The 27,050-nt window shown below is 32.1% G+C and overlaps 5 protein-coding genes across 7 annotated transcripts; 2 read left to right on the plus strand and 3 right to left on the minus strand.

Annotated features, from left to right (window-relative positions):
- Positions 1 to 10,595: 10,595 nt before the first annotated feature.
- Positions 10,596 to 11,185, plus strand: LOC127149109 (cyclin-dependent protein kinase inhibitor SMR4). Its single transcript, XM_051084222.1, has one exon. It carries the CDS (start codon positions 10,735 to 10,737, stop codon positions 10,957 to 10,959), a length of 225 nt encoding a protein of 74 aa, XP_050940179.1. The 5' UTR covers positions 10,596 to 10,734; the 3' UTR covers positions 10,960 to 11,185.
- Positions 11,186 to 13,630: 2,445 nt separating this feature from the next.
- LOC103486379 (laccase-17-like) lies at positions 13,631 to 16,284 on the plus strand. The gene is made up of 4 exons (XM_008444310.3): positions 13,631 to 13,754; positions 14,481 to 14,877; positions 14,950 to 15,078; positions 15,314 to 16,284. The coding sequence occupies exons 1-4, from the start codon at positions 13,668 to 13,670 to the stop codon at positions 16,282 to 16,284; spliced, it is 1,584 nt and encodes a 527-aa protein (XP_008442532.2). The 5' UTR covers positions 13,631 to 13,667.
- Positions 16,285 to 16,826: 542 nt separating this feature from the next.
- Positions 16,827 to 18,951, minus strand: LOC103486380 (protein FAR-RED ELONGATED HYPOCOTYL 1). The gene is made up of 3 exons (XM_008444311.3): positions 18,579 to 18,951; positions 17,165 to 17,817; positions 16,827 to 17,040 (listed from the first exon to the last, which is right to left on the minus strand). Exons 1-3 carry the CDS (start codon positions 18,605 to 18,607, stop codon positions 16,967 to 16,969), a joined length of 756 nt encoding a protein of 251 aa, XP_008442533.2. The 5' UTR covers positions 18,608 to 18,951; the 3' UTR covers positions 16,827 to 16,966.
- A 1,426-nt stretch (positions 18,952 to 20,377) lies between these two features.
- Positions 20,378 to 23,379, minus strand: LOC103486378 (probable protein S-acyltransferase 16). Of its 3 annotated transcripts, XM_051084223.1 has the most exons (8): positions 22,902 to 23,371; positions 22,265 to 22,357; positions 22,081 to 22,182; positions 21,832 to 21,909; positions 21,620 to 21,718; positions 21,432 to 21,527; positions 21,122 to 21,169; positions 20,871 to 21,004 (listed from the first exon to the last, which is right to left on the minus strand). In XM_051084223.1, exons 1-7 carry the CDS (start codon positions 23,172 to 23,174, stop codon positions 21,149 to 21,151), a joined length of 762 nt encoding a protein of 253 aa, XP_050940180.1. In that variant the 5' UTR covers positions 23,175 to 23,371; the 3' UTR covers positions 20,871 to 21,004; positions 21,122 to 21,148. The 3 variants fall into 3 exon arrangements, with proteins under 3 accessions (XP_008442530.2, XP_008442531.2, XP_050940180.1); XM_008444308.3 differs by lacking the exon at positions 21,122 to 21,169 and having other exon boundaries at positions 20,378 to 21,004; positions 22,902 to 23,379; XM_008444309.3 differs by having other exon boundaries at positions 20,861 to 21,169.
- Positions 23,380 to 24,105: 726 nt separating this feature from the next.
- Positions 24,106 to 26,498, minus strand: LOC103486377 (laccase-17-like). The gene is made up of 6 exons (XM_008444307.3): positions 26,381 to 26,498; positions 26,142 to 26,293; positions 25,817 to 26,061; positions 25,602 to 25,730; positions 24,808 to 25,485; positions 24,106 to 24,709 (listed from the first exon to the last, which is right to left on the minus strand). Exons 1-6 carry the CDS (start codon positions 26,477 to 26,479, stop codon positions 24,294 to 24,296), a joined length of 1,719 nt encoding a protein of 572 aa, XP_008442529.2. The 5' UTR covers positions 26,480 to 26,498; the 3' UTR covers positions 24,106 to 24,293.
- Between the last annotated feature and the right edge of the window lie 552 nt (positions 26,499 to 27,050).

Here is a 27,050-nt window from a genome sequence, read left to right on the forward strand (position 1 = left end):
ATTATATATTTTTTAAAATAAAAAATTTATTTACTATTCATCTTTTTAAAGATCTTAAAAGGTATACTAACTTCTAAATTAATGTTACGATATCACAATTCATTTATATCTTATAAATGTTAGCAATCATTCAAATTCTTTTCAAACTCAACTTATTATTTTTGTAAAAGGTCAAATTTTACCAATAATAACAATAACAATAATAACAATAAAAAACTAGTCAATTCAATAAGATTGGCTACGGAATAAACCTCCCCAGAGTTCTCGAAGGAAAACTCTTCCTTGTCTATATTGTCTATATTGTATTAGTTTATACTTCAATCAATTTTGTAGTAAAACATAGTTTTGTCATTTGTTTTTTATTTTTTATTTTTAATTTTAACCTTGCTTCAATCAAGAAGTCTCATTAAGAAAATCTATTCACATCACAAAATAAACGGTGGAATATTTATTCAAGTTTAGGGTATGTAGATATGTTGATACGAAAAAGTCATATGTATAGATCTTGAACGCTCAAATCAACTCGTTTTTTTAAATCTAGAGATATCGTTGAAGTTGGTCGACCGTATGATACTTAACTAGCATTGAGAATATCTATACAAGGCTATGTTTACACAACCCTTCCAAATACTTGCTTGCTTGGCGTCAGAATGAGTGTGTGACCCTCGAGGCTGCAGAGATTCAACAATAAGCTCGACATGTTTATTTTCCAACAAAGTTGAATTCAATGAAAAGCAAACGAGAAGATTAAAAACTTGACAAATTATGTTGTTTTTGAAGTGCGAACAAATTTATGGAAAAAAAAATAAAGAAAGAGAGAGAGAGAGAGAGAGAGAGGGTGATTAGGTGGAGGGTGGGTGGGTGTGAGGGAGGAGTTGATCTATTCTTGTGGAGGCTTCTGGATTCATCACATGCTACAATCTTTAAAAGTAAATGAAAAGTGTGAACAAAAATAACACACAACAGCTCATATTGCCAGCACTCTCTCTTCTTCCAAAAATAGGGTTTTTTTGGAGCTCTTTGGTTCCGTTTAGACATTTCCTCGAACAGTTGGTGGGCAATGGTGGTTGCATACACACACACACACACACACCTTTTTCCCCCCAATTTCCCTCCTTTTTTTGTATCTTTAATTTGTTTGTTGTGTACTATGTTTATGGCTTCAATTCTCTTTTCTTCGTACTAACTTTGTTCCTCTCTTTTATGGTTATTCATTATACCTATTTTTGTTAGTTTCGGTTGCTTCTTCGATTCTAAATTCATTTAAGTTTCAAACTGAATTCTTTTTTTCTCTTCAAATATTGATTTTAATTTTGAAAACATTCCTAAAATATAAATTAGAAAATAATAAATAGATGAATGTAATGGGTATGAGTTTAATTTTCAAATAATTATCCTTTTGAATTTAGTCAATTTCAATTTTATTTTTAGTTAGGGTTGAAAATAATTTCTAAATGGTTCTTTCAGTTCTCAAATATCTACATATCAATAAATTTTTAAATGTCACTTTCAAAGCATATGATAACTTAAAAAGGAAATCAAATTGAAACTAAAATTTGAAATTGGTAAACTTTTTACTTTAAAAAAATGGTTTTTTTTTTCTCTTTAATTTGTAGCTCAAAATATCAATACAAACCGATCCCATAAACAAAATTCGTTCGTACATTTTGAATTCGAATGGAGGTAGAAATCCCACGTCCGAATTGCAAAATTTCTCACACACCAATTATTGATTGGAAAAAGAAAAGGAAACAAATTAAATGGAGATTAAGTAATTAGGAAATGAAATGTCTATATCTTTATAAATGAATAAATAAATATAATAGAGAAGAAAGATTAGAAAGAAATTGGGCCCTCATTTGAGAAGAAACAAACACCCCAATAATTTAACACTTTAGAGAGACGACAAATGTAATGCACAAATGATATCATTTAGCATTACACAAATATATAATTAGTTGGGGTCATAGTTTCTTCTTCCACACGCCATGCATAAAGATTTTATTCAAACCCTAACAAATCCCCATCCTAATTTCTATTTTAATTAACTCTCCTTTTACCATTTTTCTCATCCAAAATACCTTCTCTTTTATTACTACAATAACAATCAACATTCAATGTCACGTTAATTATTGTTAACCGAACTTCACTTTAGCATCTATAACAAACTTAGCAAAATGTGTCAATCGTGGAGCAATCATTCATACCTTAAATTAAATAACTAAACAACACCCACGTGAAAATTGAAATGAAAGCGATATATCGTGATATAAGTTATGACACAATTACTTTCTCATGAACCTATACAACAACTAACTAATATAACATATACATAAAGATTGTGACATTTAGCTGTCACACATAATAATACTACCCTAGGTCAATGTTTTGTAGATATATAAAAAGAAAACAATAATTTCACCAGTGATTGGAAGTGTTGAATGAGAGTAAAATGAATGGGTTAATAAACAAGTGGGATGAGGGTTAATAAAATAATAAAGAAAGGATTAGGAGAGGAGGGTGTGTTATGAAAAGAGAGTAATAATTGAGGGGTTTTAAGGAAGAAATTAAAAAAAGAAAGAGGTTTTTTAAAGGGTAGGAAAGAAAGCATACAAAACACGCTTGAGAGTTATGAATGATTGGGGGGAGGTTTAATATATAAAAACAAAACCCAAACGGAAAAGGAGGAGTAGTCAATTGTATAGTGTTGTTGTGTATCACAGACCAAACCCACATCTACCTTTTTCTTAAATATGATTATTTCATATAACACTCACAAATTACATTTTTTATTTTCATTAATTCAATTAATATTTCTAATTTAATTCATATAATTAACCTTACAAATTTAATATCATTTCATTTTATATCAAACATACTCCCTCTCTACTTTTTTTCTCATAAAAAAAAATTAAAATTTACTACAACATTATTATTATTATTATTATATTTTTTAGCATTTTTAAATATAGTAATATGAACTAAAATATATACAAAATATTATAGTCTAGCTTAATTAGTATGTCATAAATAAATTATGATATAGTACTATACTTTTAAATATTTTTAAAAAAATTAATATTTAAAATAGTTTACCAAATTTATTTTATAACTATTTTCTGAAAATATGATTATTTGAAAATATTCCACTCTCCCAAATTAAATTTGTTTTATGAACGGTAGGGTGAGGGACGAGGATCGACTCCGTTGAGAATAAAGAAAAGAGACATTTAAAAAAATATTAATAATTTACAAAATATAGCAAAATAAATTTATTTTTTATAGTTTATTGAGTTTTTTTTTCAATATTTTGTAAATAATTTTTTTTCTTTTTTACTATTCACAAAAAAATTTCGAGAAAAAAAGAAAGTTTTTAAATATATATATATATATATATATATATATATATATACATGAAATTAACTTATAATCATGTAATCATTAAATATTTATTTAATTTTATTGTTGCCAAACTGCTTTGTTGCTTCTTTTTTTTTTTCTTAGTGATTAGCTACAATTTTTACTTCAGACTTTCTTCTTTCCTAGCTTGATTAATTGGGAAGATATTTTCAAATTGTGTGGTGGTGATAGTGACATTTGCCAATACTCTAGTCGCTATTACATTTTGAGAAATAATATAAAATCAATAAACTTATAGTAAAATATTTCTTTAGGATACAACACTTTATATATATATATATATAATAGGCTACTTTGTTCCTAAATTAGATATATATACATTATTTTGCGTGCACAATATTAATTTACATTCATATATGATGATCTTAGGGCATGCGCTACTATATTTATATTTTGCTCGCTCCATATGATTCTCTTCTAATGTAAAATTTAATGATAATGGGGAAGAAAATATAATTAATTAATTTAATACATAAACAACAATAAAAATTAACTTTTTTTTTCAAGTCAATCATATATATTATAATATGGTTATTTTATATCAATTATATATTTGTAGTTAAATAATTAAAATGAGAACAAAAAAAAAAAAAATCACATCTAAACCCCCAATGAAAGGTACATAGATTCTTTAAGAGGATCTCTTTTTTTTTTTTTTTTTTTTTGTTTAATTTATTTCTCTTGGGCCAAGTCAAAATTTGAGAAGAAAGTTTTGTTGTACAAAACAACCACACAAGCAAAGGAAAACAACAAGAAAAATAAAGTAGTAGGAAAAAGTAACATATGGTGGCATAGAAATATTATATTTATAGATGAAAGATTGGTATATAAATAAATAAATAAATTAATTAATTAATTATTTCTGTTATTAATTAAAAGAATTGAAAAAGGGAGAAAGGTGATGGAATTGCTCTGCTGGGTCTTATTAAAGAACAATTTTCCAACTCTTTCTCTCAATTATGTGAACCATTTAGGCTGGCTATGACCATGACATTATATTATATATAATAAACATTATATAATTTGTGTAGTTTATGCTAATAATTTAATGTACATAAAAAGATATCATTGCATAATTTTGGATTTAATTATTGCTCATCTTTCAAGTTGGTGAGTTTGGTTGACTTGTTTGAAAGATACATCAACGGATGCAATACAATTGTGATTTTTCTTTTACTATTTTCATTTGTAATTAAGGGTTAATTAATCTCTACCAATTTCATATTATTATTTGCTATTATTCTATATTGTTTTAAAAATAAATTTGTTTATAGAAAAGATTCTTAATTTTTATTAATGTGTAAACTTTAATAGTTAACATTGAGAAATTGAAGTTGAGTTATTTAACACTTACTTATAAAGTCAATAGATACATTCAATCATCTTCTCAATGAGACATCGTGAATAATTGTATAGGGGATGGTTATAAAGCCAATAATTACTTGAAAAATATCAATTGTAACAATTTAAACCTAACATTTTGTTTGTGTTCCATTTGATAAAACATTGAGTAGAAACTTATAATTGTATTAATTAAACCATTAAATTTGTGTACATAAATCAATTTAGACAAGTGGTAAAAAAATTCATGCATTTTGTCAAATCAATATTTGAAACAACCTATGCATTCGAGGATTAATGAAGCAAAAGATAATCATCGTGAATGATCTAAATTAATTGACTTATAAACAAAATTTAGAAGTATTATTTGACTTAAACTATAAGTTTGACGCGATATTGGAGAAGTGCAATATGGAGAATGATGCAAATTTCTATGCTTATGAAAATTGAAAATTTAAATCAATAACCTCGACTTTTGAATTTTGATTGATATATTTCCAAAGTCATTTTCAAACGTTTGTATACGTTTTCAAATGTTAGTTTTACAAAATAGACAATTAGGGAATGACAAATTTTAAAAAAATATACATAACTAAGACTATATAAGAATTTAATCGAAACAATTATAAGTTTTACATTAGATTTTTTTTTAAAAAAAATGAGATAAAAATTGACGGAGAGTTTAAATTCATACAATTACTAGTTCATGCAACAATTGAAAAACAATTTATTATAGTGATGTGATTGATAATAATCTCTAACATTAACATAAAAAATCATTTCTCTCTCATCAATCATAGAGTATTTTGAAGGTTAAGAAATAATGCAAAAAGAATGTACTTAAACCAAGATATCATTATTATGGGTAAATTGAATGAACATTTCCATAGGTAGAGATAACAATTTAGAAAAAGCCAATGCATGCATCTAATTATTTATAGTGATCAATAGCAAAAATGCATCTTTAATTTCTTTCCACTAGAAAAAAAAAAAAGAAAAGAATTCTAATTTGGACCAAAGAGTTTTGATGGTGGCTACCTCTAGAAATATTTACTAATAGGAATAACTACAAATATTAGCTTCATTGCCCTTTTCCCTATGGACTATAAATTATATACTATACATAGATTTGATATTTATGAAAGTTTTCTTGTTATGATGAAAAATCCTCTTTCATTTGATGACACATAATGTCTTTTAGATTACCTAAAATTCAACCTCTATGAACCCAATATCTCTATCTAGGTCGAGTAATTGATGCTTTGCATCAACTTTCTTTTTTTCCACAAAAGTTTTCAACTCTTAAGAGAACCAAAGTTTATATATGTATTTTTTTTTTTCATTTGCTTAAAAGGACATGTTTTTGTTAAGTTTAATTTTTTAAATTAAAAAAAAAAAGTTAGTTTAGGAGGAACTTTTAAAATAATATGCTTATTTATATCGAAAATAGTGAAATTATTTCTATTATTTATTTGGTTTAATTCAATATTTTTACTTTTTCATATAATAGTGTGTGACCTAAATGCCGGTTTGAAAAATGATAAGAATATATTATATGTTTTATGAAAATTACTCGTTTAATTATATTTTAAAAAAGGTATTAATGTTTTGGTTTGTTTAAATTAAAGGGAAATTTTATAAAATAATAAATAGTATTAATTAAACATGTCAATTTCACCTTTTTATTCACTAGTATTATTAAATTTGTTGTTTAATTAAAACAAAGACTTTCTAATCTCAACTAAAGCACTGCTTCCAAAAAGATAACACCATACCAAACCAATAGCCAATTAGTCTTGATCATAAGTAATCATCATTAAGCTGAAATTAATTTCTTAAGGATATAATAAGTCAAAATGCCATTTTCATTGTTTATAAATTAATTATAATAATTATGATAACATTGGAGTTTGGAAGAACAATTTATATTCCAAATTTTGAGTTATATTCATTTTTTGAATTTGATTGATTATTTTTAGCTAAATATTACTATTACTTGTTAGGGATTTAGGACAAAACTTGAGTAACATAATTACTATTGTTTAATTAGTTAATTAATTAATTGTGTAATCTAAACTTAATCATTAGTATTGTTTAATTACCCAACTAATCCTACTATCAGTTTAAAATTATTATATATTAATTAATTTTTTTAAAAAAAGGAATATACTTGAAATATTACATTTGAAGATAATTAATTTTCATTAATTATATTGGCTTTCGGCCAATCCATACATTAAAGAAACAAATCTTACACATTAATTATCAATCTATTAGATAAGGATTTCAGTTTTATTATATGTTCTAAAGAAACATAAATTAAAAGAGAGAGAACCAAAAGTAAAATTGTTAAAAAAAAAAAAAGACTAAGTCGATAAATACAAAGTTCAATTATTTTCAAACCATCATGCAAGTTTTGTAATTTAACCCAAAATGTTAATTGAGTACCAATGTTGAAAATTTAAAAACTATAAATTAAAAGGAAAAAAAAAAAAAAAAACTTAGCTCTTCTAGCAAACATAGAAATTAGAAAGAGAGAAAAAAAAATAATAATAATTGGATCCACACAAACATAAATAACAAAAACTGATATATAATTTAAAATAACAAGAAATTTATTATGATTATGATTATTATTATTATTATTATTAAGTGTCCTTTCTCCTCATGCATTGGTTGTCTGCTTTCCAACAAGGAGCCCATTAAGGTTGGAGAGCAAACCAATTTTCTTTTGTCTATATATTCATCTAATTTTCCACTATTTAAATGTGTCATTTTCTTGGGAATCTTTCAAATTTTTGAATTTAATATTATCCTTTCACACCATATAATATACCAATATAATAATTTATTTATTTTTACCCCTTCAAACCTATATCACTTGACTTGTATATATAATTTAAACACAAAATAAATTTAGTCCTTATAACTCTTTTAAAAAAAAATTGAAAAATATATTCATTATAAGGTTTTAGGTTACTATCAAAATGTCACTCATACATCACTTACCTTCAACAACAATCATGTTCCCAATTTGAATTAATCTAACACATTCTTAGATTAAATTAATATTTGTTTACGATTTTACAAATACTATTTTGTTATACAATTATGAATGACCAATCTCAATATAACTCTAATGTTATTGTTAGGAGGTCACTCATCGTCTTTGAATGTTTAAATAAACTAACTATACATATTCATCGAAAAGAGAGATATGCAAATATATTGACGAACTTGAATTAATTTATTAAACATGCCAAACTTTTACCACGTGGTTTGATTAAGATTTTCACTTTAAAATTATTTTTAAGTATTTTCTTAACCTATAATTAAGAAATATGTGCTCAAAGGTTTAGGTATTAATTGTCTCTTTATATAAGAGTTGTAGGTTTGACAAAAAAGTATATAGGTAAACAAAAAAAAACTAATATTTACTTATTTATTTTCTACGATTTATAAGATTGGACAATCGAACGTTCGACTTTTATATTGATAGTACAACTTTCTATAGGGATGAAGTAAAATAAAAACGAAGAACCCTTATAGCTACCTAATATCACCAATAGGAATATAACTTTTCTTTCTTTTTTGTTGGGGATGAGTGGTCGTACATATGATATATATAACATGGATAGACAAAGTGATAAGAACAATAAATCTTTTGAAAATAAAAGTATAATATATATACATACTTAAGCTTGTGTATATACCACATATTTTTACATATTTATTTAAAGGAAAAAAGAAAGAAAGAAAAATGTGAATATCAAATAAATGTAGACCTCATTTAACTAATCTTTATCAAACAACCACCAGACTGTCTCAATAACTTAGGGTTTGGATTATTTTTATTTTTTATTTTTAATTTCAAAAGAGTTTGTTTGAATATTAGGCTATGGATTGGGCAGAATATACTTTATAGTTTTGAGTTTAGGAAAAAGATGTATTGAAGTTGAAAGCCATAAAGAAAGGGTAATGGCTGAGATGTTTTGGATTTTGTGAACCACAAAATAAAAAAAGAAGAAACAAATTCAATACAAACCCCCCAAGAAAACGCACCGTTTTGGAAATAATATGAACCTTATCTTCAGATTCTTGGCCTCAAAGCTGCCTTTTAGAAACCTCACGTTATTAATTATTATGTATATTTAATCCCAATCAAATTCTCATTATTTTAAACTAAAGAAGAAAAAGAAAATAAAGTTTGTGGGCTGCTTTCGTTGACTTTGAAATGCTTCAAGAGAGAAGATTTAGATAATATTATATTTCATCATTTTAATGTCCATGTCAAATTTTGATTGATAGACATCTTGTTTCAATTGTAATTATAATTTGTTCAAGACTGTGACTTATAAAATAAAATAAAAAATTAAAAATAAAGTAAATAGATAAAATGAAATTATAATATGTTCAAAATCTTGTAATTTCAAATATTTTGTTCGTGACCCATTGGGTTTTAGGGGTTGATGGTAGAGCCTAACTGTCATGGGCTTGGTCCATTACACTTTCGTTGACTCAGCAGAATTGGGCCTAGAGCCCAATTATCTTGATTATAGTTAAGGGCTTTTTATCAATAGTAGGCTTCATAAAGCAGGCCCATCTGACACCCAAACCAAGGAAGATCAGATTAATGACTTTGTTTTCGTTACAGCCAACTTAAGAAAAAACAATTGCAAGTTTCAATCCCACCTATTGTACACTCAAACTTATACGAAAATTTTAATTATATCTTCGAATATACGTAATTCTATAAATGATAAAAACCCAATAACACAGTCATAAAAATAATTTGAGAATATAGCGTAATTTTAAAATATTTGCAAAGACTTGTAAGCTTTTCTAATTGAAATCTACACCAATAGCGACTGTAGCACACTTCTCAAACTAAAAAGTAAAATCTATGACTAATAACAACACATGTAGTAGCTATTAGTGATAGTAAAAATCGATAGAACATTTCTTAAACTATGGATGATATTTTTTGTGTTATATATGCAATTATTTTTATCATTATGCTATCTATTTCATTATATTTTGATGGAAGAAAATTGAAAAACAATAGTAGGTTTCGAACGGTTAAAATTTTTAATCTGTAATTATTGGAAATCATATAAATTAAAAGGATTAATTTCTATCATTTAGAGTAAAAATTTTACTATTTTGATAGTAATAGTAATTTAATGGGATTGTCCTTGTTTTGTAGGTAGAAGGGATAATGGAAGGAAGGGTTTGTTTGTAAGTTGGGATGGCAGCAGGAAAAGGAAAATAGAAAGGAGGAGGGGAGTGTGTGTTGTTTAGGGGTACCCTACCCTTAGAATAGATATGAAGTGGGACCCACAAAAACAAAGGGCATGGGACCCCACTTTGTGGTACCTAATGAGAGAATGAATGAAGAATCGGCGATTAGAATATTAAAAAGATACGGTATCAAGTGACAGGGCGGTGACGAAATCATGGATTCGTACGGTCCGGATTTCAAAAAAGGCCAAACCTTTTTCGTTTCTATTTTTGCCGCCCCGGGCCTTATTTCAAAAACAACAAAACACCAACTAATAATAACAACTATTTTAAATTACTAATTTGAAAGCTTAATATAAGAGTGTTTGATTTGAAGCAATTTTGTTTTATTGGGCACAGCTAGAAAGTAGAAGAGTTTGATTAGGTTAATTTTAGAGGAGATGAAAATTCAAAAGGTTTTTTTTTATATATATATTTAAAGGAAAAAAAAGGGGGAAGGGAAGACCCAGTCAACAATTGACGCGTAGACGACTTCTTCATTTCTTAGCTGTCTCCCACATCCACGCCACTCCCCGCCATTCATTTATTTTTTCGGTTTCTTTCAAACTCACACACCAATTTTTCAAATTCTAATTCTGATTCTCCTCCTCTCGCCACCCTCCTCCACGCTCTGTTCGGAGTTTCGAGTTTTCATTACCTTCTCAAAAACTTTACCAAATAAACCTCTCTATTATGGAATCGAAACAGGGAACTGGGACTGGGAATTGGGAGGAAGAGTGTTCGACGCCGACTCGATGGGAGTGCCGGATTCCGGCGGTGTTTAACTGCCCTCCGCCGCCGAAGAAGAAGAATGGAAATGATGGGAAGAAGCGGGAACCACCGAAACATGGCTATTTTCAGCCACCTGATCTTGAGGCTCTGTTTTCTGTCCCTCCCAGAAGGGAAGCCTGCGCTTAATTTTTATGCTCTGTTTTAGGGTTTTAAGGAAATGGGTTTTTTTGCTTCTCGTTTGATTAGATTGTTCTATTGAATTGTGAATACTTTTGAGAGAGTTTGAAAGTTGATTTGGGTTTTTTAGTTTGCCATTTATGAGAATTTGTATTGAGAATGGAAGAATCTTGGGTTGAAATATTGTGGGTTTTAATTGGGGAAACATAAAATTTCATGTTTCTCATTGGACAAATTCATGTTTAAATCCTTACCCAAGTCTTTGATTTTATTTATTTGTAACTTCAAATTTTCAAAACCTGGTTTGGGCATAATCAATTGTATGTCTAATTATAGGTTTGTTCATTTTAAACAATGTGGAATATGTTAAAAGATCTAACATACACAAAGATTGAAAATTAAGAAAGAATTTTTGATACTGTTACAATTTAGAAATAATATGTAAGAATTATTTATTTGCACATTACTTGCTATCAATATCACTAAGAAAATAATATGCCAGGATGCATGAGTTAATCAACTCTTGAAAATATCATAAATGAAAAAAAAATAAATATATATATATAAACAAAGATAAAATGACAATTCAAGATGGGAGCTTTTCATTTCCTTCATGTTCATGGTGTGGACTAATCCTCTCTTCTCACCAACTTTAATATATATATATATATATCTCAATGAAAAACTAACTCAAAGTGTATAGAAAGCTCATATTTTGATGCTACCCAATAATGAACATTTTAACTGTTTTTTTTTATAGCTTAATTTTGTATAATATGTTAAATAAACATTTGTGAAAGACTTATTAGTAAAGGATAAGAAGTAAAGATGATAAAAAAAAACAATAAAAATGGAGGAAAAGAAAAGAAAAGGGTATATATAAAAAGGAAATTGCATGGGAGAAAGGATAGAGTTGAAATGGAGTTATAATTAGTGTGTTGGTCCAAAACAAGCTAAGGCTAATAAGCAAAAAGGACATCTCAACGCACATCAGAGAATGCACCGTGGAATTCCCCTACGCTTTGGATAGAGCAAAATAGAAGGTCAGTTAGATCAAACATCTTTGTTCTTAGTAGAGTTGGCCGAAAACTACCTTCATTTCTCTCTCTCACACACATCTTTTATCTCTCTAACTCCTATCTTTATGCATTTTCTTTCTAGGCTAACTTTTCAACTAGCCATTTCGGACAATCGAAGCTCACGTATCTCCACAATAAGCACATTCTCATGTCTTTGTTTTTCTCTTATCTAAGCAATGTGAGACTTTGTTTGTATTTTCAACCATCTTTTCCTCAAATAAAAGGTGACATGGCTGTCTTTCTCCCTCAAATTCATGGTTCTTCTCCTCTATTGAGCACCTTTGCTTGTTTGATGAAGTTTTAATCATGGATCAATATGTCCATGTTATCAAAGTTTAGCATCTTCTCCAAGAGCCACCACAAGGGAAATCTTGAGCTCACGTTGGTCATGGGTTGACAAGAATTGAATTCTTTGAGACCTATTTTATTGTTGTTCCTTATTAGATTAGTGGCCGAGTGGTCTTTTGTTGACATTTTGGTCATAGGTTGAAATCCTACTTTGAAGAGATTTGATTCTTTCCAATTTCATCTTTAGTTACAATAAAAAAAAATATATTAAAAGATTTATATATTTTAAAGGACAAACTAAAAGTTTGTCAAGTGACAACTTGTGATTTAACACTTGAGTGAGCTGCACAAAGATAGATGCAACTCAATATATACTCAAATATTTTCTCACAAACACGACTTTGATATTAATTGATACAAATTTAGAGCACTATATTGAAAACTATAATCCATATTGTAGCGTGACAAATTGAACGATATGAATCACTTGTCCAACCAAATGTAAAGGTACCGTTAGCCTTGTTTTGAAGAGATATGGAAGGGAAGGGAAAAAAGGGTTTTGCAAGTGTTCTGGGAGTTAGCACTATTTCTTAGTTTCAAAGGCAATTGAAAACACAAAAAGAAAGAAAAAGGGAAAACATATGTGATTGAGACACCAAATTTGGAGGAATGTATAAATTAAAAATGAAGGGAAGTACCACGTTAACTATCTTCAAAATATGGTAACTTATATCCAAGTGTTCAACTTCCATGTAGGTATCAAACTTGTCACTTTATAACAATTAATCTACTTCTTTTTTTCTTTAATTTTCTTGTTATTTTCTATAGATATATTATGAAATTCCCTTAACTTTAAAGAAATATATATTTTCTTAGGTTAATGATGGTTTTGAATTAAAACTTTGTGTGAAATAATGAAGAGCTAGAGCTAGTTAATTATTTCTTAATACTTGATATTAGTTACATGTAATCAAATATAGTTAATTAATTATCAGCTTCCAAAAACTTCATTATTGTAATTAATTACTTAATCAACACTCTAAAATTAAACTTGACCAACATGGCCAAAAGAAATTCAAAACACTTGTGAACATGAAGAACTCTAAGAGAAAGTTGCCACCAAATTAATGTCTTCCCCACTCCTTTGCTACCACTGCTACCTAATCTAAAAGCAGAAAAATAAAATAAATAAAAATGACAACTAGAATTTCTTAAAATTGTTCTCTATATATTAAGCCTAATTTTTCATCTTCTTTCTATAACAAACTAAAAGTTACATCAGCTTTACTTGAATTTTCCATGGCTGCCTTTCACCTTCTTCTTCCATTGCCTTCTTCATCATCGTCAATAATGGCAGCTGTGGCTGTTTTTCTATGTGTTTTGTCATGTTTCTTGCCGGAGCTTGCATTTGCAAAAACCAGACATTATACTTTCAATGTATGTTTAGTTTTTTTTTTTTTTTAATTTGATTCTTCATTGGTGGTTTATACACACATTTTGGTTTCTGCTTTTGCATTATTTTCTTTTTTCTTCATATTTTCAAGAATTTATTTTGTTTAGTAATGTGTTATTGTTATTAATATTTTTTGTTCTTGGGTGTATTCATATTATAAAAGTCCTTACTTTGAATGGACATTTTAATCTCTTATAAAATCAATCCAAACATGCATGTATATGAGGCTTAGAATTATAAATGAGGTAGGAATGGGAGTAATTTAAAATAAAGAATTATCATATTGATCATTATTTTAATACAAATTTTAAATGTTATCTTATTTTACAAAATATAGCTAACATTTCATATTCTATTAATAATTGACGTAGAAATGTGTTGAATTGATATATGTGGGTTGTAATATAACACTATTTATCTTTATAGGCTATCTAGTAAATTTTGAAATTTATAACTAACTAACTGTTATTAAAAGGCAATGAGAAGACGTCGGTAAAATATTTTTCTAGTGCTACTTAAATGTGTTGTAATTTAATTTATGTAACTTATTCGAATTACTCAATAAATAAATTTACATCATAGATTATAATTGGACAATTAAGTGAAGGCAAAACAGCGATATCTCTAGATACTTTTCTATTTTACCTAAATTAATAAAACTAAATTGTTGAAAATTAACTTTTCGATGGTTGGGTTTTTTTTCTTTCTAGATAAGATACCAGAACGTGACAAAATTAGGCCACACAGTGAAAGTTTTAACTGTAAACCATCAGCTCCCAGGGCCACCATTGGTGGCTAGAGAAGGTGATAGAGTCCTAATCAAGGTGATCAACCACGTGGCTGAGAATGTGACCATCCATTGGCATGGGGTTCGCCAATTGCAAACTGGGTGGGCTGACGGACCAGCTTATGTGACCCAATGTCCGATCCAAACAGGTCAATCGTATACTTACAATTTCACGCTTAATGGCCAAAGGGGAACTTTACTTTGGCATGCCCATATCTCGTGGCTTAGGGCTACAATTTATGGCCCTATAATCATCCTCCCTCGTCGGAATGAATCATATCCTTTTGAGAAGCCCTATAAGCAAGTGCCAATTATTTTCGGTGAGCTCATTTATCTATTTTGGAATAATGGATTAGATTAGATACGGATCTAAACAACGTCGTTTTATGTAGGAGAGTGGTTTAATGTGAATCCAGAGAGTGTAATTCAACAAGCTCTGCAAACAGGAGGAGGACCTAATGTTTCTGATGCTTACACCATTAACGGACTTCCTGGCCCTCTCTATAATTCCTCTTCTAAAGGTAGTCTCACTATTATGAATGTTACTTAGTTGAACTCCATATTCTAAAAGGTCACTAAACTAATTTTAGTTTAGGCTAATAGCTAATGGTAATTAAGTAATTGAAAAAGAAATTGATATGTATAAGATGCAAAATCAATTTTTTGGGCTAATAACAAATAAGATCTAAACATTTAGTTTAGTAGATTTATAAATTTAAAAATAGATTTTGATAGTTAATTAATTTTTTTCTTAAGATACATTCAAGTTAAAGGTGAAGGCAGGAAAAACATACTTACTCCGATTGATCAACGCTGCACTCAACGATGAACTTTTCTTCTCCATCGCCAACCATTCTCTCACCGTCGTCGACGTCGACGCTTCCTACATCAAACCCTTCCAAACCAACGTCGTATTACTCAGCCCCGGCCAAACCTCCAATGTTCTTCTCAAAACCAATCCCAATTTCCCCATTAACTCCACTTTCCTCATGGCCGCTCGTCCTTACTTCGCAGGCCAGGGCACTTTCGACAATTCCACCACCGTCGGGATCCTCCATTACGGCCCCGGCCACTCGCCGCTGCCCACTTCAATTACCACTTTAATCCCCAATCTCCCCGCCATTAACGACACCAATTTCGTCGCCAATTTCTCCAGAAAATTACGATCTCTAGCCACCGCTAAATTCCCTGTTAACGTCCCACAAACGGTGGACAAGCAATTTTTCTTTACCGTCGGACTTGGAACTGCCCCTTGCCCAAAAAATGCTACGTGCCAAGGTCCCAATGGCACGAAATTTGCTGCCTCTGTTAATAATATCTCTTTTGCCCTCCCATCGACGGCGATTATGGAGGCGTATTTCTCCCGCCGAGCTAATGGGGTTTACAGGACTGATTTCCCGGTGAAGCCGGTGTTTCCTTTTAACTATACTGGAACGCCGCCGAATAATACGGTGGTGAGTAATAGAACGAGTTTGGTGGTGTTGCCGTTTAATGCGAGTGTGGAGGTGGTTTTGCAGGGGACGAGTATTTTAGGGGCGGAGAGTCATCCTCTTCATCTTCATGGATTTAATTTCTACATAGTAGGGGAAGGTTTTGGGAATTTTGATCCTAATAAGGATCCGGCTAATTTCAATCTCGTTGATCCTGTTGAGAGGAACACCGCCGGCGTTCCTGCCGCCGGCTGGATCGCCTTCCGTTTCTTCGCTGATAACCCAGGTGAGATTTGATAGAGTTTCGATATTGAAATTTTACAAGGTTACTGAATTTTTAAATGATTGGATTACGAAATTTCAATTTTATTCATAAAACCTAAAAGGTTTCAATATCGAAGTAAACTTTGTATATATTTTGGATGATGAAACAGGGGTGTGGTTCATGCATTGCCATTTGGATGTGCATACAAGTTGGGGGCTGAGAATGGCCTGGATTGTACTCGACGGCCCAAAGCCCAACCAGAAACTGCCGCCGCCGCCGGCCGATCTTCCCAAGTGTTAAAGATCAACACTCTTTTTCAATTTGACTCAAAATTTTGGTCTTTTCTTTTTCTTAAGTTAATAATTGGCCCATTCTTTTCTTTGTCTCGTGTGTGTTTTGTTTAAGGTAGCAGAGTTGGCTTTCTATCGCATCTTTCCTTTTCCTGTAATACTTGAGAACAAACACCTACTTGTGCGTATGCATTCTCCAAACGAATAATCTGTCTTTCATTTCGTCAATCCTCCGTCTCTATCATCTCTTTCTTTCACCCACTGTCTAGTATAAACAATTAAACTTACTTTAGAGTTGAACATCTCATTGCCATAGACTCAATTTTCCGAATGTTAGTTCAGTACAATTCCTTACGAATACTAAGCAGAAAGGATGAGAGCCTGATATACAGATTTATTCATAAAAATATATACAAGAAATAGGTTACAGCATCAGCATAGAAAAGTATTGCTCAAATTCTTGATCAATCGTCGGGGCTCTAGCTCTTGATTGAGCCTCTGCATTAAGAGAATGGATGTGATTTAGTAAATGGCAAGCTCAACAAGATCAGAAAAAAGCAACTGAACTCAGATTTACTTCAATTCATACAAATTCTTATCTTATGGAAGGTGTCTTTATTACCGTGGTTTATGGCCCATCGTCCGGACGAAAGAATGTACGTATTCGGATTCAACCCATTTGAGTAGAAAAGTTCCTCAAGTTCCTGATCTGTACATTGCTTAGTGTCACCATTTTCATATTCTGCACAATCATAATCTTCATGGCCATCCAATTCAAGTAGATGCTCCTGAAGTTTGTGAATTGTTTCTATTCTATTTTCACCGCTTGGAAACGCGGTTTCCTGTTCGGTAGAGATCAATTCCATGGCTGTGGAACTTTCAACAGAGAAGTGGGTGCTTTCAGAACTCGCCCCACCAAAACTCATAGATTGTGTGGTAGAAGTGTCATGTGTGCAAGTTATAGCCTGGTTCAGTTCAAATTTTGCTCCATGAAATACGGATGTTGCAGAATCAGACTCTTCACTCAAGCTATTGCTATCTTTTACCGATTCTGGCCTCGACCCCTCGTCAAAACACAGTACATTGGCATTCTCCTTTATGAATTGTACGTTCATGTGCCCGGTTTCGGGTAACCCACCATACAGAAAAGCAGATTTAGAAGCGAAGCCTTCACTGCAGTGTTTATGTTTTGGTGAAGGCAAGCCCAAATGTTCAGCTGGTAGCTTTCTTTTCTTGTTCAAGTCATAAGGGTTAAGCTTAGAAATTACATAGAAGCTGCAAAAAATTAGAAAACCACATGATTCATCAGTTAAGAGACGAGAAAAAAAGAAGCGGCAATCTTCCATTAGTTTAAATGCAAGACAAGAACAACAATAGATAAATCTTCGAACTCTCACAAAATTACTTCATGATAAAACCTTGTGGGAAATTCTAGAAATGGGGAACATATGAAATCCAATAAAATGAAAAACACAAATCATAATAAAAGTAAAAACCGAAAACAATACATATTTGGGACAGAGTTTGATAATCAAAAGGTTCCAGCAACCAAAACATGAAAACAAGGTCTAATAACATTTTAAACATGAGTTTGATCAACAGTTTGGCTGGATGCAATCTCTTCCGAAAAGGGGTTTGTAATTCATGGAAATCCAATTGTTAGGATGCGTTTTCAGTCTTCTAGTTTCCCAATTTGTATTCTAGATAATTAAAATAGCTAATAAGTTTATCCATACCAGTAAAGACAAAATCGCAGACCCCATCAAGCGATTGAAACTTTAAAAAAGGAAAAATCAAACTTCCTTAAATTAGTATGACGCGGATCAAGATTGTTCTTTACTAGAAAAGAGCCCCCAACCCCATCTTCATCCACATCCACAATTTCAGCAATTAAACAAATAAAAGAACAAAACCTACTAGATATCTTCACTCAATCAAACAAAAAAAGGAAGAGTAAAGCCTGGTTAAAACAGTAGAAGAAACAGATTCGAAAACTGAAAGACAGTAGAAGAATCTTTAAAACCCAGATGGAAAACCTGTTGATCTCAGTTGGGTTCTCCTCCATCTGAACCCCGAAGACAAAAAAAACCGATCAGATGCAGAGACACAAATCCAATCCCCTAAACCCAGAAATGAAATCCAAGAACACTGTGAAAAAACTCAAGAAATCCGGAGGATAGTCCTTCGTGGGTGTGTTTTCAAATGAAATGAGACCCAGGAGAAATGGAGAAAATGGGGAAACAAAAGTTGGGGGAATTGGGTTATCGATGGTGGGCGCCAACGAGTGAGATTGAGACACGTCCATTTCGGGTTCACGTGGGAGGCACGAGGAAGTTGCTTCTTTCATCGTCGTCCTCCCCAATCCCATCCCTTCCATCCGTCATCACTGCGCTTTAGCTTTGTTTCTTTCTCTTTCTTCTAATAAATTTTAAATGGATAAAATTGTTGAAAGCTACTTTCGTAAATTATTAATTATATTTCATTTCTTCCTGTCTTTTTAGGATCATAGATTCCGGATAATGTTAGGATATTCATAATTTTATAATCTTATTTTTTAGTTTTTGAAACACCAACTTTTTGTGAAATTTGTCATAGGAAGTTTTCTTTTAAGAAAAAGAAAACCAAATGAAATAGACTATCGAGTGAAAGCAAAAATATGTTGGAGTTTGGAGTTCGGAGATTATATAACCAAAGCTTTCATGGCTCAAAAATATGAATTTTACAATATTCTTAAATTTCACAAATTCACTTATAATAAAAAAATATTCGTCTAGACTTTGATGTATCGATGAACCAAAAAGTTGGATGTTAATCGATATCTTTGATTGAAAACTTTTTTCTAATTGTATTCTATTTAAAAAAATATATAATGATATTGATAATTTATGGGTATATTTGTAAAATTAAAATTTAAATATTGATATAAACATCAACATTTTAATCTTTGTTTGAACACACTTTATCATTACAATAACCTCAGTGAGAGATGGACCAAAATAAGAAGAAGGCTGGAATATTCTACAAATTGTTGAACTGGAAACGAGGACATGATAAGTCATGGATCCAAGAATTGATTGGCATTTACCAAGTCAATTATTAAATTGATTTAATAACTATGCTTAATTACTTATTTCAACAACTCAATTATTGAGTCCTGCGTTCATCACAATTAACAATTGCATTTGTTTACAAGTAAAATCATAGCTGCACTTTGCTTTTGTTCAACTCGAACAAGTTCTTTTCCCTCGAAGTTACTCATCTTGAGTTTGAATAGTTTGTTTATAGAAGTTTACATAATTTATTGATTCGTCAATTTGGAAACAATTTTATAAATTTACCTTCATCAATTCTCTGAAATCAACTAAGATTTTCTTTTCCTCCAGAAACTAAATCATTGATCTTTGAAGAAACTTGTTAGTATATGTTGTTAAGATTTAACAACCATGATAAATAATTAAATAGAAAACGTAAAGCAAGAGAGAAGTAAACAAATTTACTTAGTTCCCTAACAATGCCTCAAGGTTTAGAGAGTTTAAATATGTCAATACGAAAGAAGTGGGGCTTTTCAATAACATATTCAGCCAACCAAAACAATGAAGAAAAGGTTAAAATGGGAATAGAAAAAAGGAAAAAAAAATGTCTTTCCAAAAAAGGAAATATATTGGAAACAGATTCTCAGCTGTTAAACGAAGGAAAAAGCAATTAAAAGAATATATTATATGAATGTAAATTGAATGTGCAGGCAAAGCAACTTTGAGAAGTTTGGATGTGGAGATCATTAATTCAAATCACAAAAAACAGTATATGGAGAAACCAAGTAAGAAAGAAAGCAGTATACAGTTTTTCAAAGGGGGGGAAAAAGATCGTATTGTATCTTAATTGCAATTTACCTCCATTTTTTTTTTTTTTTTTTTGTTACAAGTTACAGAGCTACAACTACACAAAACAATTTGTTAGCGTGTCGAATGAACTCATGTACACAAACACCCGGCCACATTTGGGATCTCTCTTTTCCTACATTAACCTATAAACTGCGTTGTTTTGCATACTCTAACTTCAGATGGATTTTCTAAAAACAAACAGGAAAGGATAAAGTATACCCGAAACAGATTTGCTGACCTCTTGATGTTGTCGAGGAAAATATTGTAGTAGCCTAAGAAACTCTCCAAGTAGTCACAGCAGTTGGGGAAAAATATATGGATGGAACAGTTAGAATGCTGTTTGAGATTTGGGTTCTCCAAAGAAACATTACTCTGACGAAGAGCTCAGTAAATATGAATCCTAGATGGTCATCAAGAGGTGCCTAGCTTGTTGTTCTTAAACAAATGTCATGGGTAGAAATGAAACATTCCTTTCACATTGATGCAGTAATAGACTTGTCGTACGCTGTTCGGAAGCGAAGACCAGAGCCTTTATGTCTTGATGTGGGGCATATCCAGCTGAAAATATTTGGGCCAAGAATCTGTAGTAATGAGATAGAACAGCTGAGATAGTGTGCTGATAAGACTACAGGCACTATTTTTCAAATATTGGGTTACAAAAACCAAGTACAGATGTTAGAAGGTGAGCAGCGCACTACATTTATGCCGCCATGTCTATTTGAATTTCATGTGTCCATGAAAGCTACCTGACAATGGATGAATGCATTCAAGGTTGTACAGTAATAAATGTCATGTTCAAGCGAAATAAAATGAAAGCCCACAATGGAGTAGAAACATCATGTGGATTAGATAACATTTTCCACGCTTCATGATCAACCATAGGCATAAATAAGCCTTGACCTTGAGCATATATGACCCTAAGTCTTAAGTCTTTTTTATGACGCCAACGGTTTCTCTCACCTAAAAACCAGGCAAAAGAGAGGAAGAGAAACAAACTGTAGTGCATACCGTGGTAAGATTCTCAAAGGCACCAAGATCATATGGATGTGAATACACGTTCCCACCTTTCTCCGCAAGCCACATAGCTCTTACACCTTCGTGATACTGAAAAGCAAATAAAATGCCCAGTAAATCTGCCTGAATTAACAATTCACTGTCAAACAAACTGACAAGAAACAGAACCATTAGAAACTAACCTCTATTGTAGTTTTGTTGTGCAAAATTAGGTAAATGTGCCAACCTAAAAGAACACTTAAAGCCATACTTAAAGGGAATAGCAACAGCCCAGCTACAATCTGTATCGGTGACAATGAGCATAACTAATTTAACCAAGGAGCGATTAAAAAGAAACAAGTATCAAAACGATGAAAAAAAAAAATCAAAAAGCAAGGATCCAGTATGTGTTTACATAAACAGTCCTAAAAGGGCCTCCAACTTGCTGCTCATCCTTAGGAGGTTCAATTGTAAGACTGCCAAGGAGTAATATCTGAAGATTCAACAAACAATTTTGCAGAAATTTAATTATAAGGAGGTTGTCTATGTGCAACTACTTCAATGAGTAAAACAGAAGGACAAAAAAACAATGGAAGAATCACAAGTAAATAAGCTAATAGACTGTAAATAGAGAGTCTAAATCACATTGCATCAAATGTCTTACCAGGGAGTAGATACATGCAACTACAGCGTACACGACAAACACGAAGAACACCTTATAGTTTTCATGGCCGACGCAATTATTTATCCAAATGCAATGGTGGTCCTTTAAAGTTTATAAACAACCTTTAGCACAACATCTGCATAAAATTTTAAGTGGTAAGGTACTATATAAATACAATACATACCATTCGCAAAATGCATCTTTTGCAAACTCGACAATGATGAGCACGAGGAGGCTTGTATTGAGAACACTTTTGGCAGTATCTCAGGTCACCTCCCTGCAATAGAATCGACACACGATGCAATTCTTCAAGGCTTATTATAGTGAAAGCAAACACATGATCAAATTTCCTTCATCAATTAGTTCTATTAATATAGAAATGAAATCTCATAAACACTAATCCTATTCTACAAATCCATCAGCCTTCATATAATTTGCAGATTAAGAGGTCTCGTAGAAGTATCCTATTCACACGCTAGGTTCCTCGTTATCTAACAGATAGCGACTGACTGGTCAACACAACAGAAATACAACAAGAACAACATTCACCTAGAAACAGGAAAAAGGAGAGGATCAAATTACTAATTCGCTATGCCTGACAACAAAACCACAGGACTAACTAAGATTTTTCAACTTCAATTCCAAAATCTCGTTCAGAATGAGATCAAGAGAATAAGATCCGCATCGCCGTTGTTTAAAAGACTCTTATTACCACAAATCAAACAGCTTCAACTCCGTGAAAGGTCGTAATTACCAAATAAAACAGAGAAAAAAAATACAAACAAAAAAAATTACCAAAGAAAACACCGAGCATTCGGTACCTTACGCTTGATCTCGTGAATAGGGTTTTCGGAATCCTCGATGTCAGGCATGTAGGTCGAAGGGACCCGACCGGGATCCGTAAAGATAGCAAGGGCGTAATTGGTGATGCACATGAGAGTGACGGCGGTGAAGACGGTAGCGTTCATAATTCCAGGCGAGGACGTAAGGCCGAACCACCGGTCGATGAAGATGAAGACGGTGGAGAAGTAGATAAAGGAGATTGCCAAGACGACGACGGTAACAGGAGGAGAAAAGGTAAAGCCCCGCTTCATCTTATAGGGAAGCGGGAGAGGGAGACACACCGGCGGCAAGGCTCCGGCGGCTCCGTTGAGTTAGGGGAATTATTCCGGTGCGAAAATGCGTTGTTAAGAAAGAAAAGAAGGCGGGTTAAACGTATAAAGACAGGGGAGCGGCACCGGTGGCTTGCGTTTTACGAATTTGGGCTTTGGTTCATTGTTCCTTTAACGAAAGCCTTCCTCTTTTAGGTGAATTAAATTATATTAATTAGTTTCAAACCTTATTGCGTATTATTATTATTTAATATTTCCATTTCTCAAATATAATTAATTTTCTTTTCCCTTTAAAAATAACCATGAGGAAATATTTCATTTTATATTTTTGTTTATAACGACTCCTCTTTGATTATTTTGAACAATAAAGTTTATCAAGTTTGAGTCATGGTGTACTATATTAGGATGGACAACAAAATGGCAAAAACTATAAAAAAGACATAAGTGAATCCCATTAGTGATTAAGGAATAAAAAAGACATTTCAAACAGATTTTATCAAATAAAGTAATTTTAAAAAGTATATTGATGTGATAGTGACCAAAAAACAAACATTTTTACCCAAAAAGTAAACTAAACAAACCAACATCTCCTCGAGAATCATCTTAGGAGTTGTCAAAAATATTGAGCTAATTGAAAATTCAACCCTCAAGTTTGAACCATTTTATTATTTATCTTGTTCCCATACCAATTATTGTACAATTTTAGCTTGTATAATTTTAATAATTCTTTTTTTTTTAAACAATAAACCAATAAACATAGATCAATTTTAAAATTTATTGAGAATACAATTGAAAAAACATAAACTAATAGGAAACAAAATTCAAAATTTAAGGATAAAAGCTAATAAAATAATGGTTTCATTTAAACAACTAAATTGGAGGATTAAATTTTACTATTACAATTTCATAGGTATAATTCAAGAGTATAATTCTCGTTATTACTAATGTGGATATGAATCAAAATTAACAACAAATTCCAATTTCCGCCAATTCAAAAGGATCAACTTTCAAAACCTAATTAACGATGAAATCTAATTCAAGATCCCTTCGGGAATGTCTCTGAAAAAAGAAAAAAAAAAAAAAAAGAAGAAGAAGAGATATTTAGCATTTGGGCAGATCGGAAGGCGGCGGCGGAAGTTTCTGATTGGGGAGTTTTCCGTCCTGAACAATCCAAGCCATTTTCAAACCCCAACTGGTATGAACTTCAAAGTGACAGTGCATAAACCAAGCCCCTGGATTATCAGCGATGAACCGGATCGCTACCCAGCCGCCGGACGGGACCCCGACGGTGTTCCTCTCGGCCGGATCGACGAGGTTGAATTTGGGGGGGTCTCTGTTCGGGTCGAAATTTCCGATGCCTTGACCTACCACGAAGAAATTGAAGCCGTGCAGGTGGAGCGGGTGGCTTTCCGCCGTCACAATGCTCGTGTCTTGCAGTACTAATTCCACGGCGGTGTTGTATGGTAGCATTACCACCTTCGTTCCGCTACTCACCATCAAGTTCTTCGGCGGTGTGCCTGCACGTGCCAACCCAATTAGAATTTGACCAAACTAAAACGTTTTTAATAATGCTACATTTCAATTTCAATATTACAGAGAGATTTTTTTTGCTTACCTGTGTAATTGAATTTGATCGGCGGATTGGCCGGAAAATCAGTAGTGTAAACGCCGTTAGATTTATTAAAAAAGTGTGCTTGTAGAAGAGCCGTGTTTGGCTGCACGAACGTCACATTGTTAATCGACGCCGAAAACCTCGTATTATTGGGGCCTTGACAAGACCGGTTCTTCCGGCACGGCAGCAACCCCAAACCCACCGTGAAAAAGAATCTCCGATCAACCCTCATCGGTACTTTCGCTGGGAATTTTGAATTCGCCAAACTCCGAATCTTCCCATTAAATTTGATCGAAAAATTCGTGTCATTGAACCGGGGGAGGACCGGTTTGTGAAGAGGGAGCTTCTTGTTCTTGTTCAATAGAGATTTTGTGGGTTCGTATTCGAGGAGGCCAGTGACAGTGGTGTTATCGAAGGCGGCGGGTGCGGTGGCGTAGGGACGGGCGGCGATGAGGAATGTGGCATTGGGAGAGATGGATTTGGTGTGGAGTAACACGTTCATGGTCTGTCCTGGAGTGATCAAAACGACATCGCTTTTGAAGGGCTTGACGTAAACGGCGTCGGCTTCGACGACAGTGAGGGTGTGGTTGGCGATGCTGAAGAAGAGCTCGTCGTTGAGTGCGGCATTGATCAATCGGAGTAAATAGGATTTTCTTGGTTTTACCTTGAGCTTGAAGGTATCTGCAATATACACAATTTCAAATTTCCCATACAAAATCAGCCCTTTTGAGCATAAAGTTTGGAAAGTTGGGAAAGTAATAGAAATGGGAAGTTAAGCAGGAATGTGAAGAAGTCACCTTGAGCAGAGCAATTATACGATGGACCGGGAAGGCCATTAAAAGTAAAAGCATCAGAAATATTTGGAGCACCACCATTTTGCATGGCTTGGTTTATGACATCCTCTGTATCAGCCTTCCACCATTCCCCTATATAATGAACCGAAATCAATTCTCTTCAACTTTTAACTTACCCAATAAACAAATTTTATTCAAATTTTCAAACAGGTTCTCACCAAATACGATGGGAACTTCTTTAAAAGGCTGAGGAAAAGGGTAAGGCTGATGAGTTTTTGGAAGAATGACGATTGGACCATACAATGTGGACCTTAACCATGAGATATGAGCATGCCAAAACAATGTCCCTCTCTGCCCTTCCACTGTAAAGTTATACACATAGCTCTGCCCTGTTTGAATTGGGCATTGCGTCACGTACGCTGGCCCGTCTGCCCACCCGCTCCGCCGCTGCTGCACTCCATGCCTAAGAATGCATATACAAATTTAATGCAAGTACCGTAACCTATTAGCTTAAACTTTAGAGATCATCGACGTGAAATATACCAATGTAGGGATATATTGTTCTGGAGATGATTGACGACTTTGATTAAGAGACGATCACCTTCCCTAGCGATGATTCTTGGCCCCGGGAACTGTCCATTAACAGTCAGGATCGTCTTTGTTTGACAGAGCCTTGTTACATTTTGCAATTGTATCTACAAGACAATTTGAGAAATAATAATGAGAAGAAAAGTTGTGTATTTGTTTTTGGAAATGGTGAAAGGGTGAAGAATGAAGCTTACTTGAAACTTGTAGTGTCTGGTGATTCCTGCATTGGCTATGTTTAAAATGAAGCAGAGAAGAACATTAACAAAGATGGCTTTTTGAGAGAGAAAGGCCATTTTTTTTTCTTCTTGATTATGACTTTGAGTTGTGTGTTTTTGGATGAAGAGAATGACATAAAATGAGATGTTTTTTTTATAGGGAGGAAAATCAATTGGTGGGTTTGGTTAATTAGGTGAATTTAACAGCATATTTTGTTATTTTGTGTATTCTATGAGTTTCTCAACATCAACTTGTAGTTGCTGATAGAGCTTTGTTTTAGAGTGAAATTGAAGGCTTTGTTTTAAACTAAACCCATATTACATTTTACTTTAAGACTTCCTATGGAGAAAAGGTAAAACATATATTTTCTTTTATCACCATCCAAACATGGTTTAGTATATAAAATAGATCTCTCTAAAATGAATATTTTGATCTTTTCTACTCACCACTAGAAATAAAATGATTTTCAATTTTATATTTCTACACGGCCCCACCAAAAAGGTTTTACTATCACAAGTTCATTCGAAGACTTTATATATTCAACTGTCCACCTTTATTCTATCTAATTTCAATAAACTTTAAATTTAGTCTTTTAAGATATAATCTTTTTTTTTGTAGGTAAGAACAATAATTTTCATGCAACAAACT

The sequence above is a fragment of the Cucumis melo genome, chromosome 4 (genome assembly GCF_025177605.1).
Source record: "Cucumis melo cultivar AY chromosome 4, USDA_Cmelo_AY_1.0, whole genome shotgun sequence".
Lineage (NCBI taxonomy): Eukaryota > Viridiplantae > Streptophyta > Magnoliopsida > Cucurbitales > Cucurbitaceae > Cucumis > Cucumis melo.